This window comes from Serinus canaria, chromosome Z (assembly GCF_022539315.1).
Source record: "Serinus canaria isolate serCan28SL12 chromosome Z, serCan2020, whole genome shotgun sequence".
Lineage (NCBI taxonomy): Eukaryota > Metazoa > Chordata > Aves > Passeriformes > Fringillidae > Serinus > Serinus canaria.
The window spans coordinates 6,107,353-6,128,475 of NC_066343.1; the positions used below are offsets into that span (position 1 = coordinate 6,107,353).

General features: G+C 37.8%; 1 protein-coding gene across 1 annotated transcript in view; it reads right to left on the bottom strand.

Annotated features, from left to right (window-relative positions):
• Positions 1–21,123, bottom strand: part of SLC12A2 (solute carrier family 12 member 2) — a 53,795-nt gene that overhangs the window by 12,584 nt on the left and 20,088 nt on the right. Inside the window, exons 6-18 of the mRNA XM_009098288.4 lie at positions 20,482–20,592; positions 17,521–17,629; positions 16,973–17,100; positions 16,801–16,885; positions 12,687–12,847; positions 8,131–8,238; positions 7,390–7,513; positions 6,095–6,196; positions 4,827–4,982; positions 3,983–4,082; positions 3,067–3,178; positions 754–894; positions 446–552 (exon numbers count right to left, since the gene is read on the bottom strand). Of these exons, the coding sequence (XP_009096536.4) occupies positions 446–552; positions 754–894; positions 3,067–3,178; positions 3,983–4,082; positions 4,827–4,982; positions 6,095–6,196; positions 7,390–7,513; positions 8,131–8,238; positions 12,687–12,847; positions 16,801–16,885; positions 16,973–17,100; positions 17,521–17,629; positions 20,482–20,592 (1,544 nt within the window). The remainder of the gene's footprint in view (positions 1–445; positions 553–753; positions 895–3,066; positions 3,179–3,982; positions 4,083–4,826; positions 4,983–6,094; positions 6,197–7,389; positions 7,514–8,130; positions 8,239–12,686; positions 12,848–16,800; positions 16,886–16,972; positions 17,101–17,520; positions 17,630–20,481; positions 20,593–21,123) is intronic.

Here is a 21,123-nt window from a genome sequence, read left to right on the forward strand (position 1 = left end):
AAATAAGCATTGTTTTTTTTCCTTAAGTGTTTGGGTCGCAGCACAAGTTACTCTCATTAAATTTTTCAGCAACAGCTGGTCTGCCTTTCAGTACTGTCAAGTTACTCTGGGATTTCCCTTCTCCTTTCTGTATTAGCCTGGGTGTCAGTGCTGTGTATCTTGTGAGCAAAGTGTTCCTCCTCCTTTTCAGACAGTAGCTCTCAAACTTCAGACCTCTGCCACAACTCTTTTTTGATACATAAAGTTATTATGGAGAGTTCTAATCTGCTTAAACTATACAGATTTGCTTATTAATTTCCATATCAGAAAAGTCCCAAGGTGTTCAAGACTGCTGAATGGAAAATCTAGGTCCACTTGAAAGAGACTTCATGTAACTAAGAACTTTCTTACTACCAAGCATACTGAAATGAAAAATAGCAGCTAGAACTCTGTATTTACTACTTACTGGAATAAATTGATGTAGGTTTCAACATCTCTCATATCACCTTGTCTCCAGTTTTTCTTAAATCCCACAACAAGGGTGTTAGGTCTCATTCTACCCAAACCAGCAGCCTAAGAAAAACAAGAAGTACTCTATAAAATAACATGTTACTGACACAACTAAAGGTTCTGCTTTCTGCTTAAGAGAACAATAAAGTACCTTTCATCAAAGCTTTAAGATAATTTTGCAAAAGGAATGCATTTCTAAGTATAAAGCCCACTCTGATTTTGATGTGCATCTTCAGCACTTTAACATTTTTTGTTTTTAAATACCTGCATTAAGTATTGTCCTCCATCCCTCAAGTCCTCTGCATGCACTGGTGCATAGAAAGCTTTCATCTTGTTTTTAATTAGCCATCGCTGATATTTAGCCAAATCAGTTGACAGCTCCTTCATGGCTTGCCTCCGAGGACCCTTTCAAAACAAGGAAATAAAAATAGGGGAGGGAATAAGAATTAGGAATATGAGAGTAAAATGGGAGTAAAAAAGCCCCTCCCAATTTTTTAGTCACTGCTAGAAACTAATTCAAATTCAGAGAACCTCAAAACATGCTTGCACACTATCAAAACCACCCCAAACCACAAAATACCAGGCATTGTCAGCAGCAGAAACTGAAAAACTTTTATCATCTTTAGGAAGAGGGTTGCTCAAACTGTGTTCCTGCAGAGCACAACCCTCTACCCCAGGGGGTGGGCATCAGCTTGTCCTCCAAAGCATTAACATTTTCAAAAGAAAAGGGCTTTGTGAAAAAATATACACAGATGCAGGATGACTTAATATTACACTTTATGGAAGTCTTTGTATCCTGCAGTCAAAGTCACCTCCTCTTTAAATATTTCTTTTATGTTTTCTTCTGTCGGGGTGAATCTTTTGTGTTTCTCCTAGACATCAAAGTGCAGAATACAGGACAAGGAATAACCAAGAACACAGCAGCCCAGTTTTTGCAGAAGGACACAGACTCAACCAAACAGTCAAAGCTACTGAAGAATGAGGCAGTGCCACCCTTCCTCTCAGAAAGTAATTTTAAATAGGGAAAGGATATGCTCCCAAAGAATCCTCAGAGATGCTTTCCTATAAGAAGGATGACACCAACTTATTCTTTCCTGTACAGCCCTACTTTTAAATGGCAGTGATTATATCTGTGATATCTCCCTAGCATTCCTCAGTTTGTCCTTTCCTATTCACTGAAATATTAAGTTTATATAGACAGAAATTAAAAGCTTTTTAAGACAGAGTATCTTGGATTGCATAACCTGATTTGCTTTAATCTATTCATTAGATCAGAAACAAGTCTCACTTGGTAAGCGTAATAATTTTAAACACATTTAAGAGTAATACATGTTTTTATTCAATGTCTTCCAGGTGTGTCACCAGCACCCTCAGCTTGGTGTCAGCTGCAAACCTGTTGAGGGTGGCCCTGCTCTGCCTGTCCGTGTCACCTATGAAGACCCTCAGTCCCAGGACACAGCCCTGAGGGAGATCACTCATCACCAGGCTCCAGCTGGACATGCTATCACTGACCACTGCCCACAACTCCCTGGCTGTGTCCTCGCTGTGTCCACCCTTCAAACCCAGGTCTTTTCAGTTTGGAGATGTCACACAGGACTGTGCTGAAGGCCTTGCAGAGTCTGGGTAGGTGACATGTGCCAGTCCTGGATTACATCTCAGTGACACACTTGCTAAAATGGTCTTAGTGATGTGACAGAAGTTTGGCCATAAGATATGAAGCAAAACGACACAATTCCAGTGTGTTAAAATGCATTATCTAAGTTAATCAGAGATGCCACAGCCTCTCTAAATAGAAAGCTAAATAGAAGTCTTGGTATAGATCACTGTATGACAGCAATCCTATATCTCAATCAACACAACTCATGGCAAGCTGATTCTGAAGAAAAGTTACTTGAAAACTGCTTCCTTTCCACCATCACAAAACCACTTAAGTTTGCCAGGTAAGACACTAAGTAGTAAGAACTATTAGAATTATATCCTTGCAGAACCTCTGGAAACACATCCCCACTTAATATTCTGACAAAAATACCCAAGGATACTTAGTGAAGTATCAGGGGCTGGTCAGAAAGGAAAGAGGAAACATTTGACAATTAAATTAACCTGATAACTGAAGGAATAAAAAGGTAATTGGAAGGTTAAAAGCAGTTTGTAGCTATTGGCTAAACTGATATTGAACTCCCTGCTCAAGAAGGTTTCTTTTCTCCCAGGCCTTTTAAGAACTCTACAAGGGAATCAATCTCCCAATGTTCACTTCAATAAAAAGTAAAAGGTTCTTCATTTAAGCATCAAACTATCCAAGGTACTCATTTTTTACAAATTTTCTCTGAAGTACGCCTAACTGGCATTGTGATGACCCATACATTAGCCAAACTTACCAGTAAATCTCTTTTCAATGTTTAATGATGCTTTCATTAAAAATAAAAACCCAAACAAGTAAACAAACCAAAACTTAAACATGAGCCAGAAACAAAGTCAAACAGGTTAAACAAAACCAAACCAAACCCCAAAGCAGACCGAAGAAAAACCACCCAGTTACCACCCCGGTAACTTTATTAGGTAAAGACAGAATAAACTTACCATATGTACATGGCCACAGATCATCAAGCCCACATTCTTGGTGAAAGCATGGACAAGGTGAAGCAAAGCTGGACGTGCACTTGGAGCACCTGTCATAATTAAGCACTGAGGTCTAGAATTATGAGGGGAAAAAACAAGATTGGAGTTAGAATTAATCCGGAGTTCTAGGGGTTTTTAATAACAGAAAATGTTCTTCCAAATATCAGCCATAACAACATATTCATCACAGCAAATGTAATAACCTCATCCACTTTTACAAGACTATGTTAAATTAAGAAAAGTTCCCAGTTGTTACCCAACTGTCAGCAGATCTATGACTAATTGCATAAAAATTCAGTAATCCCATTAAATCTGAAAATCTACACATTTAAAAAGTTGAAGAACAGATTTTAGACAAGACTAGGTCAGAGGGATTAAGTTTTTCTCCCCCACTGATAAGTTACATCCCTTGCATTTTTGTAATTTATATTCTTCTGTGTCCAGCAGAAATACTGGAATCATCTGCTCATTTTTACCTTACCTTCCTTCAGAAGACAGAGCTAACCTAGTGCAAGTAAGTCAAAGGCAACTTCTAAATCAATTTTAAAAGAGGAAGTGTCCAAACTTCTGAAGTCATTACAGGAGATCACTTTTCATCATCATCATAATTAGCAGGTGATACCAAATGAATCCCCTAATCTCTCTCAATCTCTTTAGCTGCTCCATTTCATTTTCATGGGTGCTTTGTTGAAACTGTGTTGCTGACAGGTTCTTCATAACCCCAGAAGATGGCACCTGTACTAAGAATCCCATTTAATCTGTAATTCCATTTACTTGGAGGAATCACAGGAGATGAACAAGGCCTTAATGGAAACCCTGACAGCAAACCTTGTGACAGCAGCCTAATGAACACAGAATTCCTGTCTTTAAGTGTTACCTGAAGTTTTTCACGTGATCTTCCACTCCTGAGAGCCGAATGGAATGCTGCAGAGCATTCAGGTAAGTCAAGGCTTGAGTTGAGGATCCCCAGTTCACATCTGTTCAAAGATTTGAAGTTCCAGTGTGTTATTTACAGTTGTCTGTTGTAAAGCTTCATGATCACAAAATGAATGCTGGACATTGACTCAACCCACAGATTTAAGCTACACTTTGCTACATTTTATACAATACTAGCCAACAAACCCTACAGCTTAACAGGCAATTAAATTTAAAGTTAATATTTCTGTAGAAGTTTAAGCAAAAAAGTTAAGGAAGGGAGTCACTGGCTTTTACCTCCATATTTCAAAGACCACAACAACTTCACAGTTAAAAGAATACCACTTGAGGAAAAAATGCTGTGCTGAGTTATTTTATACCACAGCAAAGAAAAACTCAATCTCAAAATGTTGCCTAAACAAATTCAGATACATTCAATGAAAAACTGCTAAATTAAGCAGATCCTTTCAGATTATTATGAGGAAAAGGAAGACTCCACTATCATCATCTTCCTCCCATACACATCTTTTGATAGCCACAATGAATTTACCATTTTCCATATGCACCTTTTCCACCAATTATCATTCAGACATTTATGCCTAAGTGTCTTCTTCATAATTTGGGAGGAAGGAAAACAGCAGTGACTATGCAGGAAAAATTCCATTTAATTACAACTTGAAAGCCTGAAACAGAAATTTAATCTAGAGATCCCAACAGAAAGTAGCAGCTGGGGTTTTTCCCTGACAAGGCCATAATTTCTTCCCTTCTTTCCCCTTTCCCCAACCAAAAGAAGCCCCTGAACATACCTGGTTTCTTGTAAGTGACATAGATGTAAAGCCCAAGGACTATTACATAGGTTAAAAGTGCTGCCCACCAGTTAATGACAAACATTACAATGCAGCACAGAATGGCTCCAATGAGAGAAATCCACATATTGTAGTATTTGAAAGCAGGCCGCCAACCTAGTCAAAATAAAATTTTGGAAGGTAGAAAGACGAGGGGGAAAATTAATTTAAATTTAAAATGTAAAAGAAGGAAGGCACTGCACTTTTTTCCCTTCCCTGGTATTCTGCATCCATTACATGTGAACATCTGACTTTCAGTGATGTACAAATCGCAGACTGGCACATTTATGCTTTCCATTTTCCAACGCCTTTCAAATGAATTTGCAGCTTTCTCACCCAGATATGTAAATGCTCCTAATTTTTCCACCTAAAAGCCCAGCTCAGATGGGATGCTGGAGGATGCTTGTCCCAGTATTGAACCACTGAACCAGGTTCAGCAAACTTTTGGCAATAGCTTTACCTGACAACATCAGATTTTTCCTTTCAAAAGTAGAAAAATATAAATCATCATCTCATACCTCAGTTTCTTATATACTTATACATGTTTTTAGTTGCGTATTTTTACTGTTTTCACACAGAAGTTCTCACTATATGAAATGGACAGATATATCCAAACAGAACTTGGGTACCTCCAAGTACTGAACTGCCAGTTTTACATTATTTGCCACAAGTTTATCCAAAAATCAGGTATGCACACCTCCATGAAAACATCCAAGATTAACAAGTGTATTAAATATAGAGTTAATAAAGTTAGAACTGTTGTGCAAGCAGTTATACCCACCCTCTGAGAAGCAAAATAATAAATCTACCCATTCAGCATCTTAAGAAGCTTTTAGGGGAGTTATTTCAGTACAACTGCATGTGGACTGGGTATAATGTACATCTGTTCTGCAGGTATCAGATTTTGGCTTATTCCCCTTTTTAACCCACACTAAACACTATAAAAATGGGGCAATACCACCAGCAAGTCTAGTTTGTTCTTGTCTGGAATATGAAACACATTAACAGAAACTGAGGACAACAAAAGGTGGTTTGCCAGCACCAGCTACTGAATTAGTAAAAATGCTTTCTTCCCGAGTTCTGAATAAACTCTGAATTTTCCTGTGTTCCCTCAGCAAAGATGACACAATTAGTAGCTCCCAAGCCCTACTGGATCACCCAGTTCTCAAAATTTCAGAAGACCCATGAATACAACATATTAAGTTTTTAATGCCATGAGTAGGTCCTACCTGGAGATTTTGCAAGAGAAGCATGGAATACAGAGAAGTTAATCAAGGCATATGAGGCCAAGAAGAAATTAGAAATAATTGGAGCAATGACATTCAGTTCGGCTGTAAAATGAAAAACAAAAAAAAGAAAGCAAGGTGTTATCAAAGGTATCACCCAACGGTTTTGAAGATTACAGTGAAAAAAAAACCTGCTGCAAGGAATCTTATTTTCTTAATATACTCTAAGGAAATGCAGTTTACCCTTTCTGCTGACAGAACTTTATGTCAATGATCTATTTACTAAGTTACCTTTTTAACAGTTAGGAAGGGTAGCTTTCAGCTTCAAAAGTACAAGCACTACCAAGAGTTCTAGAAGCACTCTGGACACACACATACTTTCTCAAGATCATTGAGAAAATTTCATTCCCAGCAGGGCTTGGATCAAATGGTGCACTAAAACACTGAGTTCTGAAGAATTCCAGAAGATTTAAATATTACAGACCAACACCATCACAACAGTGATGCTTACATCTCCCTTCAGTGAGAGGGAAAAACCTGATGCTCTCTCCTTTCCTTGAGGCAGCACTGTACAAGACATTTTTATGTGTATTCTCACCATCATTAAAAAAAGAAAAAAGTGATAAAAACGTAGAATGTGCCATCCTAGTCTGCAAGTTTCTAGTTTCAATCAAGCTTCCAGTCAGCAGGGACCCCAAGGGTGTATCTCTGCCTCAAGCAGATGTTGAGGAAGGAGGACAGAGCAAATTGGGAAAAGAAGTTTAAAGCACTGGCTCAGGACTCATAGATGGACACAGCACAATTAGTTTGCCAGAGAACATGTGTAATTAATTATATGTAGAGAACCTTCAGCAACGGCAGTTTCAGCACTCAGCTCTACCATTTGTAACTTAACAAAAAAGCACATTTTAAATAACATTGCTCATTCAAGTTTGCACTTTACTGAAGCTGCCATTATTAAAAATCTGAAATAAACTTTCATATTTACAGGATGTTAACACTGTCTCAAGCAAAGGATGTATTTCTATTGACTGATAGCACCTAAAGACACATACCTATGATTAAAAAGAGAAGGGCAGTTAAAATTCACTGCAGAAAAGTTGTTGTATCTAGAAAGATAGGAGTTGTATCTAGAAGGTAGGATAAAGTAAGCCTCAAAACAACCAGATTTAGAATGCTGACTTAGAATTAAGCTGTGCATTAGATCTCTAGGACCCAGTCATCAAGTCCACAACATGCACTGGAATGCTTTCTAAAGGACAAAAGGGGATTGAGATTTACTAAAATTCCAAACTAACCGATTAGTATGAATCCAAGAGCAATTAAAAATGTTAGAATGTATCCTCTCAGTGGTTCATTGTTCTTCCCATAGCCTTTAGCAAACATCTGAAATCCTGGATAAATGCTGTCCTTGCACAAAGCCTAAGGGGAAAATTAAAAATAAAATTTAAAAAAAAAAAAAAATCAAGAGTCAACGTGCATTTTGCTCATGCCATCTTCCATTGCATACTATCTTTCTGAACACTTCCTGACAGTTTATAACCACCATGGACTAATTATATTCTCAACTGTCTTTGCATCTTGACATTTGCATTTCCACTATTCTATCCCTCAGTAATGTCCACCTGCAAGAAGCAAATTTGCTTTTGTCAGTAACTGTTTATTTTACTTGACTACTGCCTTAAAATCACAAAAAGTCTTTTTTTACAGATTGTATTTTCTCAGGAAGTGGAAACTTTGCCCAATATACACACTAGTTTTCTGTGTCAATACAACAGACTCCCCACTTAACTTTTTTTAACCCAAATTAAGACAGAGAAGGAGATTCAATAGTTAAAAAGAAGAGCAAAATACACTCAGGAACCCCAACAAACAGGAACAAACTGTTCTCCCCTTCTAAGCAACAGGTAAATATTAGAACAATCCACTGATGTCATCTGATATGGATAATAATGGCAGTATGTCAGAGTCCCCTTCCAAAAATCATGACTCAAAATTAATTATTCTTCAAAATGTTACCATTTTCTTCCCTTACTTACCTGGAAGATCTTAGGGGCACTCACAAGAGATGCTAATGCAGACGACAGTGTGGCTGAGAAAATACCTGCAGAAATCAGTGGTGCAAATCCTGATACCATGCTCATGACCTGAAAAACAAAATAATTTTTTAAAAATATGTAAAAGAGTACACTACACAAACAGACGTCACCATTAACTATACAAACAGAAAAAAATACTACACACTTCTCACTTAAAAGCTGTCTGAATATCATGTATTCATATAAATTAATGAACTAGAGACACAGCAGGCAATATAAATGCATCCTGATTTCAGAACAAGAGGTGGTGGCTTTTCATACAATGTAATTTGAAGATAAAATTATCAAGGGCAAAAGTCTTCATGGGCTCATAAGAAAATCAGAAGGAAGTAATGGAAAAAGAAACACTTTGGAATGTATTACATATTCCAACTAACCTACTGCTGACTAATATGGTCTCATAAAGCCCAAGTCATCAAACGTGAAAATCACTTTTCTCAGTCTCTATCATTTTAAGTAAGGGTTTTTTTTCCCAGTCAAAACCTGAAGGTCCAGACAAACTTGCTTTCTTTCTCCCCAGGATCAAATCCCAGCACATCTCTGTAATCTCAGTGACAGAAGTCAAATGTAAGCTGGATGAGTAATGAGCTGGTACCTTCAGAACCTCAAGGAGCCTTAAAAAAGAGGGAGCTTATAAAAAGTGCCATCCCTCTCCCCGGCATGTGGATTGGAAGATCATCTTTAAGGTCCCTTTCAACCTAAACTACTTTATGACCACTTTTCTACAGATTACATCTGTACAATAGCTGCATGCAGCTTTGCATCTATCATGTGATTTAAGATACACAATTATGTAATTCATGGTTTAATGGAATATTTTCCTTTATGGGGAAAAAAGCTAAAGTCAATGGCTGCTCTAAGACAGCCAGTGCTGAAGAATTTTAGTCAACAGACCAAACTCATCAGGGTGCTTCTCAAGCACAATGTGGTTCTGCATCATTTGCACTGTTTACTTGCCTTTTTCAGCCTGGAAATTTCATTTAAATTACCAGGAGAGCAACCAAAGGAAGGCAAGAAAAAACATCTCCTGTTTTAGCTACTGACACCTGAAATTGTAAAATCTTGCTGTCTAAGTAACTCTTAGTAGGTCAGATGTTCCCAGACATAAGGTATAGGTGACTGACGAAGTTTTGTTCACTGGCTACATTCATGGGAAAATTTAGTGGATTTCTCCAGACCAGACTGACAATGACAGCTGGGCCTCTGAGTCAGCTGAATCTGTGCACTTCATCAGATTTCACAGGTCAGTCCAAGGCATGCCTTGCTTGAAACGAGAAAGTTAACAAATAGAGGTTGGAAAAAATTAGGGTAAAGTAGCTGTCAGAGTAGTGTAACAAACAAAGGAGAGAACTTCCTGAAGCCTACTTGCAAGTTTATAATAAAAAAATAGGCATTCCATGCCTATAATCATAGAGGAGTAAGACTAACAACACATCTATTTAGCTATCCCTCCTATGCCCCAGTTCAATTTAATTTTACAACCAACAGAAAAAGCTACAGTTTTTAATGGTAGTTTCTAATAACCATACATTATATTACAGAATAAAATTTAAGAGGTGTAAATGCTTTACTACTATTGTAGAAAGAAACTTTTGCTATAGTAACATAATTAACAAATGCACAATAATTTTTGTAGAAGCAGAATCTAATTTTTTTTTCCCTGCAAGGATGTCTTAATAATCTTCCCTCATTACAGAGGGAATCTGTGTACAAGTTTCCTCACTTTTCTTCTCATATGTAAAATATTTTGATGCCTTTACTTTACTACACTTGCCTCAACTTGCTATTTGCTTCTGACAAACAACTCATAATTTACATTCTCCTTCTAGGTTCTGTCCAATGCCTCCAATTATTGACACTCTCCATTTTTGACTATTACCCTTTTTTAGGATTTTGAGAGATATCCCAGCCAAGGAGCCCACAAAGGCAGAGCATACCTATAGCATTGAAATTTTCATCCCTGCAGAATAAAAGGGCAGGGTGGCCCAGCAACCACTGCTGTGCTGACACAGATATACAGTTGCTGCTGATAAGGGCCTCATTATGTTTGCCTGGCATTTACAGTTAAGGCAGTTTCCTAAATTTCAAACACTGGGATTATGAAATACTGTATTTTGACTATTTAGTTCCTTGGTCCAGCACTCTGGAGCAAAACAAAAATGCTGTATTAAAACAACTGAGTTTCATTCTACTTTCCACTTTCATCCAAAGTTGAAAAAAATATCTGCGTTTTAATTACCCAAAGCTGTAACTTTTTGTTGGGAAGCTCTAGGCTGAGGCTATAGAGCCCAGAACAAATTTTTTGAAAATACTTTTCTACCAGGTGACAGTCTGCGCACAGGATAACCACTCAACAGAAATATCAGAAGTCTGTCAGGACCTGTAATTCACTGTAACAGAAACTAAAGATAGGCACGTCTGATTAAGCCTGTCTCACCTCCCATCCTCATTTAGAGCTCCTAATCTAAGATTTCCACAGGTAAATCATACTACAAGACATCCATCTGCTGCCTGAACACACTCAAACCCTGAGCTGACCCAGCAAAACCTCAGATCAATTCTTTGCCAAAAGAACTGACTGAAGCACAGACTGTCCTGAAGAGATGAAGTCATCACACTGTGAACACAAACTGGCTATTTCTGCCCCAAAACCTGTCTGTTTTCAAGCTGGAAGAGAAATATAAGAATCTTCCCTCACCTTAGGGATTAATTTTAGTTTGTACAGTATTTTTTCTCAGTTATTTACCACACAGAAAAGAACTTGAGAAATGCACAAGTGTGGACACCCCCCCTTCCCACACATACCATGCACTACACATGAAAAAAAAAATCATCTCTCCTTACACCTAACAATCAGAGATACAAAGCTGTGAGCAGTTCAGTTATGAAATGGACAAGTGTCTCATTAGATAAACAGCCTCTCACACAAACATCTTCCTTCTGACACCTTCTGAGAAGACAGAATCAGACTCTTCTCAGAGATGCACAGCAAAAGCTGGGAGGGTGAGAGAAAAAACAGCAAGGCAGAGTCCCACTGGGGGGGGTATTTGAAAAATGAAATTTCATAGAGAAGGCTCTCAAAACTACAATGAAGCAGGGGGTGTGAGTGGCCCTGCATTTTCTGTGCTCCCTCTGACCTTTAAAGTGACTTTTTCTAATTGACAGAAAGTCTTTTTTCACAGAGAGAGGCAAAAACAATCAGGGAGGCAGAAATACTCTGAGGTACAAGTTTTTGTTAAGATCCTTACAATAGCTGTGACTTAAAGACACAGAGGAAACCAGTTACAGGCTAATCACAGCTGTATACTTGACAATATGTTGGTTCTTTTGAGCTTAAAACAAACGATGAAAGTCATCAGATTTTGCAAATTTGTCAATCCCACAAAAGCAATTCCGACTTCTCTGAACAAGAACAATGTTAATAACATTGTTATTCCACTATAACAATTTCATCAATCTCTAGCCAACTTTTTGTACACATGTTAGAAAAACTATGGGCAAAGATGGGACTACCATAAACCAAGCCGGAATCAGTGGTCATTAAATTCATTTTCCTAGCTTTCCTTCAAGCCCTTACCAGTAGTTCATGAACAAACCAGTTGGTGAAAGACTGTGAATTACCCCTTAACTTCTAGAGGATTTTTACATACTGTAACATCATGTTTAATGAAAATTCATGACCTTATTACCATTACAGGGGATGCTGTGATAAACATGTAAAACAGCCTTTAAAACAATCAGCATATTTTCTAAAAAAACTTTAAAATGTAGCAAGCAAATTACTGACAGAGGCTACCTATGACTAATCAGCATGATTACTGAAAAATTAATACATCTACCCTCACTAGTGAATGATGACATTCAGGTACCTAAAGAAAGCTGCAGCACCACCTGAATCTAAGCACTTTGCTCAGAAAAAGAGTAAATACTTATACCACCTGTGTATAAAGACCTAACAGTTTTCAACAGCTAGAGTGTACCACATAGCTATTCCAGATAAAACTTGTATTTATGGAGGTGAACATATATAGCCTATGACTTTTCCTAACAAGCAACTAAAAAAACACAAGCCAACAAATCCAAGGAAGAAACAAAAAAGACCTGCCAAAACAACAGGCAACAAAAAAACCCAACCAACCCAAAAACCCCAAGAAACCCAAAAACAGCAAAAAAAAAAAACCCAAATGAAACAATCTGCACAGGCCCCCCCAAAACCCAAAACAACAAACAAAAACCCAACAAAATCTTTCAAAAAAAATCACCCAAAAAACAACAAAAATCTCTACAAAAAACTAAAAAAAAAAAAAAAAAACCAAAAACAAAAAAACCAAAACACCAAACAACGAAAAAAGCACTGAAGAAACCAAAAACCAAAACAAACAAAAAAACCCAAACCAAAACAAAAAAACCCCCTCACACCAACAACAACAAAAACCAAAATCCAAAGAAATCTGAACACAAAACCTGATGTAGAGATTAAGGAGGAAGTTTTATACCTGGAAATTGTTCATCAGCCCATAGTGACATCCTGCCCCCGCCTGAGACTGACAGGATGAGAAGTCATAGTTTAGTTTGCAGGCTGCACTAGTGCAGTTTGCCAGCTCGGTGACAATGGTGTCATTAACATTCCCTGTGGCATCTCGAACTACACAGGAACCTACAATGGACACAAAAAAGCATTAACAAACTGAACCTGACTTTAAGGATATGTGTTAATTCCTTTTTATGTAAGCGTAATCTCACAGAACAACATTAAAATGCCGCATTTAGATTTTTAACTACTTTTTTTATGCTACTGTGCTAAGCCCATCTTCACTATGAAAAACAAATACAAACAGAGCAACTGCTCCCTTGGCTGACACAGTCTTTAGTTTTTTATTATATCTGACTGCAGGAAGAAACAGAAGGTTTTAGCACAGAGGAAAAGCATGTCAACAGACTTGCAGAAATTTAAGAGCACAATCCCTGGCAGTGCCCAAGGCCAGGTTGGACACTGGGGCTTGGAGCAGCCTGGGACAGTGGAAGGTGTCCTTGCCACGGCAGGTGTAGGAACTGGATGATTTTCAAGGTCCCTTCCAACCCAGCTATTTTATAGTTTTATGACTTCATACTTTCTCTTTTGGTCAATTTTCCTAGATGAGTGCAGATTTCTGTTGTGTGTACAGATGTTTGCAGACAGGTACAAGTTCTGTTGCAGCTGTTTTTTTTCCAGTCCCTATGACTTAGCCATTAAAAAAAAATAAGTTTCACGAAAGCCTGTTGCAACCAATTTCCCAATGTTTAAGTAAGCCACCTCCTTTGTGACCATGGTATTTTTCAGTTGGTTTCTTGAAAAACAGACACAAAGTACCATTTCTCCAACATTCTTTTATAGTCATCACCTTAACTACTGTCTTTTGTTCATCTATGATTACTTTTAGTTTTGCTGGCCAAGAAAATGCTGGAGAAACAGCATTTCTGCCTGTAAGTATTAAGAAAAACTAAAGAGTACTAAAAGACCATTAAGTCCTCTATTTCAAGGGGGTTTTGTCTCATATATGACAAAAAGCAGATCAGACTAAGCATTATTTAATATTCTGTGGTCTAGTAGTAAAGGTAATCAAACTGTTTGAACACCAGGAAATACTTTGGGGACTAGAATTAAATAAGGAGTGGGGAAAAGTCAATAGAGTCAATAAAAGTCCCTTAATCTTTTAGGAATCTGAATGACAAGAACTGCCTTACAACAAAACCCCACAACAGCTGAAGACCTAAATTAACTACTTGCAAAAATTAAGTAAGACAACAGAGATCTGCTGCAAGTTTAAGTTTATTCAGTAATATTCCTAAGCATCTAAGTATGCTGTCTCTCTTCCATAGGGAAAATTAATTCCTGATTAATTACCCCATATTTAAATTCTTGTGAGCCATCAGAACTTGATTAACAGCCCACCACAACACCTGGTCCCAGTAGGTGGACATTAATTAATCCTTCCACTCCTCATTTCTGTTTTAGTTATGCCTAATTGGTGAAATTACAATAAGTTTCCTACACTAAATACCTGTCTTATGCTTTTCTTGTGAGTGAGTGGAGAAGCTGAGGTTTTTTTAATTGTTTTCTTGTTTAACTGGGAGTAAGAGTTCTGTAAGAGGAAAATGTTTCCCTTTCTTCACTACACAAGTATTTGCCCCAGCCACTCAAGCAGTATAAAATGGATTTGACAACACACTTCTCAGCTGAACTATTAGTAAACAACATTTTGTTGGTGACAGGATTGCAGGTGGCAGGCCAATTATACTGCACAACTCATTAAATACCTACAGCGCACTATCACAGCCCTCCTCCTCTTCCTCATTTTGTCAAACTCAGCTTTGGCAGGACTTTCAGACATGCAATCAAAATATGGCAGAAAGAGACATGGCAGTAGGAACAAACTTAATGTGGGCCATACTGAGAGAGAATGTAGAGAACAGAAGCCAGGCAGCCAGGCTCTGTTCTCAGCAAAAAACACTTAGGTAAAAGTAACAACAATAAATGTTACTTTCTTTAAGACTCATTCAGAAAAGTTTCATTTATTTATATGACTCGGGCAGCATTTTCCCTAGAAGTCTTTAGGTCTTCCCTCCTGCGAAAATAAGATTTCACCTTTTCACAGGCATTTATAAGCATGTTCCTGCCAAAGTGAAATAGAGCTTGGCCAGGCTTTAAGAGAGAGAAAAGTTTACAGCCATCTCTAGCAAGTTATCTCCTTAATATATGAATTCCAGAATTACTACAGCCCTTCAGAGTGCAGTTCAGAGTGTTTAATTTTACTAGTGCTACAAACACATTTTGCCTCTCGTGAATTAGTTTTACTTTCATAACTACAGGAAGCAGGTCATAATGCTACTCAGAACTTCGTCTTTTTTTTTTTTTTTTGTTAGAGCTTCCCTTGTTCTTAAAGTGACAATTTATCTTCCAAGATCGTTTAAGCAAATTTGCCTGTGAAATCTGCCTCCTCATGCCACCTGCATGTCTGTTTTAGTTCTTTGCTGAATTATGAAACTGCATACAAACATTTTGAAATAGCAGCAGGATCAGTAATTTTCCTTCTTTCTTTTCTACTCTGTTTAGCCTTCTTACTACAGAGCATACAAATAGTGAGTTAAGTTCAGAATATCTTCCTCCTTTTCAGATATGACTACTCTGCAACATTTACTAGCCCTTTCAAATCTTTAGTGACTTGCTTACACTACTCTGGGAAAGTAATTAAATTATTTGTATTTGTCCAATATTCCTAATCCAATGCCTCAAAAGAAGCTAAATTTCACTCATGATCTGACTCCTGCTGCCTTTTTCTAACTAGCAGAATTCAAAGTGTAAGTCAGTACACAGAACATTTCTGATGAACCAATTTCACGTCCAGTTGGTTTTGCAAACTGCTTCTTTTGTCAGTTTTTTATACTGCATTTTTCATGTTTGGAAGCTGATCAAAGTTATTTCATTAATAAGAGAGTATTAACAATAATTTTAGTCTTGTGTGGGTTGAGGTTCCAAAGGATTCAAATTTGGTAGCAAGAGGTCCACGCAGTCAATCTAATTAGGAAATGAGTGTAGCTCATTATGCTGCATAAAGCACAATCACTACAGAGCAACTATTTGGCAGAGCTACACTCCCACGTTAGCCAACAGAGGCAGACTAGCAAGATTGGTATCTTTGGAAAGGAAGTATCATTAGTGGTAAGATCAATGGTCCTCTTAGAAATGAGAATTTCATTCAAAAGGCACCACAGCTATTACAAAACAAGGTCTTTCATATAAGAAAAATTATTATTGCTGTCAGAAACTAGTTTATGTGACATGATAAAAAATCCAATCCAGGATTTCCAATCACAGGCAAGAAATGTGCATGATTCAATTACAATCCTGTAATCCTAATGTTATTAGAATTATTTTATGCGTGGGAAAAACATAGTAAACCACTGGTGCTCTACAGCAAGACTGGTATCAACCCCAGGGCAACTTCTACAGAGGATTTCAAACAGCTGTGGGGTGGGAAAGACTGGGAAGAGAAGACTCAGATCAGTCTGTGATTACTTCTCCTCTTTACACAAGAACATGACACTTCCAAAAGTGGGATGATGAGAATTGAAGGCCTTTCTTGGTCTCCTCCCTCAGATGGGGAATTACTGCTCAAGCATCCTCACCACAGTGCTGTCTGATCATCCCACAGTTCCCTGCAGGTATGTGGCTGATTACCATAATCCTCAAAATAATACAGGTGTTTTCTCAGTGAGTATTTCCTGAAAACAGGCTTTTCTAATCCAGGGATTATCCCACTGCTAAACTGTAAATCCTTTAACGTAAATAACTGCAACAATGAGGCAGCACCGATAGAAGTCTTCTGTCATCTTTAGTCTGAAGCACTTTTCTTAGAAAAGCATCATCTATTTCACAAAATTATAAAACCATTTGAAAAAACTGAACCTCCCAACAGCAAAAACAAGAAACCTTTGGCTATTACTTTCCTATGCAGGAAAGTCAATTATCAATTACATAACGACTTTGCATAACAAATTACATAAAACCATATCAAAACACATCCTTGGAATGAACGTGAAAGGATAAAGTTAAAAACATTCTCTATTTACCTACAGATACTGCAATTCCTACGTAAACCATTGTAGTGATTAAGATGGCCAACAGCGTTCCTTTAGGTATGGCTGACTGAGGATCCTGAAAGAAAAATGCCAGTGGACAGTGATGAGAGAGGTCAATGCACACTTGAGTGGTTATGAAAAATGTTTTTAATTCGCTACTTACCGCAAGGTCCCCCGAGATATTTGCACCAGCAAGTATGCCAGTTGCAGCAGGGAAGAAAATAGCAAACACAGAAAAGAAAGTTTCCTCTTGTCGGAAATCTGGCCCAAAATTCTCCATGAATATGTCGGCTGCAGGGGAAGATTTAAGTCTGTCAATATTCACATAGAAGCTGAAGTATGAACTCATTCCAGCCACTATCAGACCAGTAAAAAAGCTGACAGTCAGAGGACCTTCTTAAAACTAAATGTACAACATTTAAGCCCCAATTTATCACTTAACTCAAAGTCAAAGTCAACACAATAAACTTAAGCAGATTTAAATGTAGAAAAAACACTTACAGTATAATCCAGCTTTTAAAAATTTAATATATATTCAATATTAAGCAATATTCAAGTTTTGCCCCAACTGCAGAAGTGACAAGAAATCAGAAAAAAAAGTCTCCACAGTTAAACAGGACTATAAGATAGACCAGATGTTTAATTTAATTATAGCAGCTGATTTTGCAAAGAAAGGTATTGTTTACTGTACTGTAAACTGTTCCAACATACCATTGTAACCAAAGAAACCTTTGGGCTTCTTGCTCTCCAGAGGAATAAATGTCCCTATGACAAAGTCTCCAATAGCAAGTATGAGGATCACCAGCAGGACTATCTGTGCCTGAAACACAATGACTGCTGTCAGACAGGAGAACTTGTTCTTTTCATAGTATCAAGTGCTGTGCTATAAAATGTAAATGTTTACTTGATTCCAAATTCAGCTTCACCTTCTCAGCATTTTCTCTGCAAAAAAATGAGGAAAGCTGGAGAGAACTCGTACAAGGATTCTGAATTACGAAACAGGAATAATTTCCAAGTTTTATGCCTAATCAAAAAGGTTTATTATTTCTAAATGTCTCAAATTATACTTGACTTATAAAGACAAAATGCTTAAAAGGACTAATTCCTTTATATATAAGCATTCCAGAAGGAATGCGTTTGAGGAGATTCAAGAAATTTACATGAAAACAGCCAAATGCAACACAAATGCTACTACTAGCTTTATTAGCCATGATCATCCTTTGTCTTATACTTTAATATATGGTATTTTCTAAAAAATTTATTACATCCAGAATGAAACAGCTCGTTTCCTATTTTATGCAAGGAAATAGTTTATTTTGCTACATTCTCATGTTCTGAATCCTTACTTTAAATTGCAAACTGCAACAATTACTTGTTAATTCCTAGTTTTGACACTTCTTTTATTAAAACCTAGATTTTTAGTCACTTTTCTGCAGAACTATTACAAGCCCTACAAGTTGAACAAGAAGTACTTTAAACGATCCCACATCTCAAGAGTGTGTACAAAGATAAATCTAGGTACTGTAGGGATGGTTCAGGTCCTCCATTTAAATAAGCAATCACACTGCTGTTATCTTTTGGGTTATTTGATTCCTTAGAAAGGAATGCCAGTAGCTTGGGGGAAGCTATTCACAGACCTTTTTCAGGCCTAGGATCAGGAGTTAATATACAATATCACTGTGGCATTGTTCATGCCTACCAAACAAAGTTTTCAGTTCACATGGCCTCTCAGGAAAACAGGATGGAACTGTGATAAACAGAGCAAAATGCCTGGAGCAGATTTAAAAGTCCGCCAGAAGAAAAACATTTTGTGCCCTCTATTTAAATCTTTGTAAAGCCTCAAGAATAGGTGGAAGGTGTGAGGATACATCTGGGTGCTTACAGAAGTCTTCAGTAAGACAGAAACAAACATGAAGTTATCACAGAGCAATTGCCACCAGTGGATTCTTCCAGTAACTAACTAGGCTTTTCCCTGAAGTTAGGGATGTTTGCTGAATATCTTACTTAAATTCCAAAGTCTGAAAGAATGGGCTTCTAAGACTTAACACAAGGAGCTGAGCAGTAAACACCACAAACTCTACAAAGCCATTTTTTAAAGAAAACTTCTGGAATCAATCCCAGTCTCTCCTCACTTTTAGATCTGGTTCAAAGGCATCATTATAGATTTCCCTGCTCCATTTCCAAGGCATTCTCTAACACATGGCTAAGGCATAGAGAACACCACAGATCAAGATGGAGACAGCGGTGTTTTGCTATGCTGAGCTCTGCTAGCCCACATGAAATGCTTGTTTGACAGGTTCAGTTGCCCATCATTGCTCCCACTTGCCTCCTTCCATGACAGAGAAACCAAGTCTTGACTTTTACATTGAGGACAGGACTTTTGAAAGCTACCCCTAAAAAAAGGATGTACCTGCAGTAATACCACATTTCAGGTTTGATGTAGAAAAATTAAACAGGGGCATTTTCATGCAAACTATTGTTACATAGCTGCTCATTCTACACAGCAAAACAAGGATACTACTTGCAACTTCAAGTGGCAGCAGCCAGAGGATTATTAACAAATAATTCTCTCAAAACAGTTCAGAATAAAGAGGTCAACCCTGTTTGCAGTTGGGTGTATAAAGAAAGCAACAAAAATTCAAGTTATAGACAGTGAAGGGCTACTTGAGGAAGGTAAACAGTTTCTACAGAAGTTCAATTTAGAAGCCAAAGTCAATTTCTTTGTAAGTTTCAGTTTCTTTTCTCCCCAGTAGATCAAAGCAATGCACTCAATCTTCACTCACTTTTTCTAGGATCCCTATTTCTTGGAAGCAACAATTATAAATAGCATCATCTTCTTGATGGAGGAGCACAAGAAACGTACAACACTTCATGAGGAGGTTCCTTCAGCTGCCTCTCAGTGAAGAAAATAGGAGCTATTTGATATAAATGTAAGTTGGAAAGGAAGCCCCAGTGAGAGACTCTTCTCAATTTTTTTTTTTTTACCACATTAAGGACAGATATTCATAAAAAGCTTACAAGTAGCAGGAAACAGAGAACAAGCTACAGTGCCTCATAATGTCAAACAGAAAACCAGTAAGGTAGAAGAGCTTCTCTGTTAAGATCTCTTCAGTCAGAGCTCACCTAAGACTGTGCAGCCACAAGGTGAGGGAAGGAGGTTTTCCCTCCTACACATTCATCACCACCAGTGTTCAAAACCCTTCTCCCTGCTGGGTCTAGGGAATGCATCCCTCAGTCTGGCTGTTTCCAGGTGAAAATCAAACCAGAAGAGAATGGAAGAGAAGGGAAGCCAGCCCTATGTTTTTCACCCTCAGAATTTGCCTAAAATTCCCAGGCCGAAGTTCTTACCTTCTCCTCTGCTGTAATTGCCCAGAAGAGGGAAATACCATTAATCTATTTGACAATGTCATTAAGAGTGGATTATGCTGGAGTATAGGCTCTCACAGATGCTTAAGCTTCCAGTGAAGTGTTTTAAGATCTGAAATGCTGTTCAGAGCTGCACATGCTAGTGCCAGACCAAGAGCTAATGCATAAAAGTCAACTGACTTCTAATGCACCATCATGCAATACTGAATACACTAAATACACTAGAAATAAATCAGACAGCTAAGGTACAAAAATGGAATAAAAATTATGAAGCAGAGAATTACAAAAAAGTTGGGAAATCCTTACTTTTGCTTCCCATTCCATTCCTGCAATGGAAATGCCCAGCAGGATAACCACTGTGATAGCCCCTATGATTCTGATATCATTCATTTCATCGATCATCAACGTTCCATTTTCCTAACAAAACAAACAAAAAATACAGTCATATACTTCATGAGTTAAGTATCTTCCCTACTAAAGAAAAGAGTTTTATTAACTGTAATTTATTTAGTAGTTAACCTGCACACCACAAATTTACTGATTGTAAATTGCCTTTAAGGATAAAAGTAATTTGGGTTTTGCCCTGTTTTTAAATCAATGAATCTTCCAAATGGAAATGATAAGGGCTGTTCAGCCTGGAGAAAGGGGAGCTTCAGGTAGACCTTACTGCCATCACTTAATATTTAAAGGGGGCTTACAAGAAAGATGGGAACAGACTTTTGGATAGGACTTGTGGTGACAGAACAAGGAGTAATAATTTTAAACTAAAAGATGGCAGATTTAGGCTAGATGTAAGAAAGAAATATTTTACAGTGAGGGTGGTGAGGCCCTGGCACAGGGTGCCCAGAGAAGCTGGGGCTGCCCTGGATCCCTGGAAGTATCATAGGCCAGGCTGGATAGGGCTTGGAGCAGCCTGGGACAGTGAAAAGTGTCCCTGCCCATGGCGGG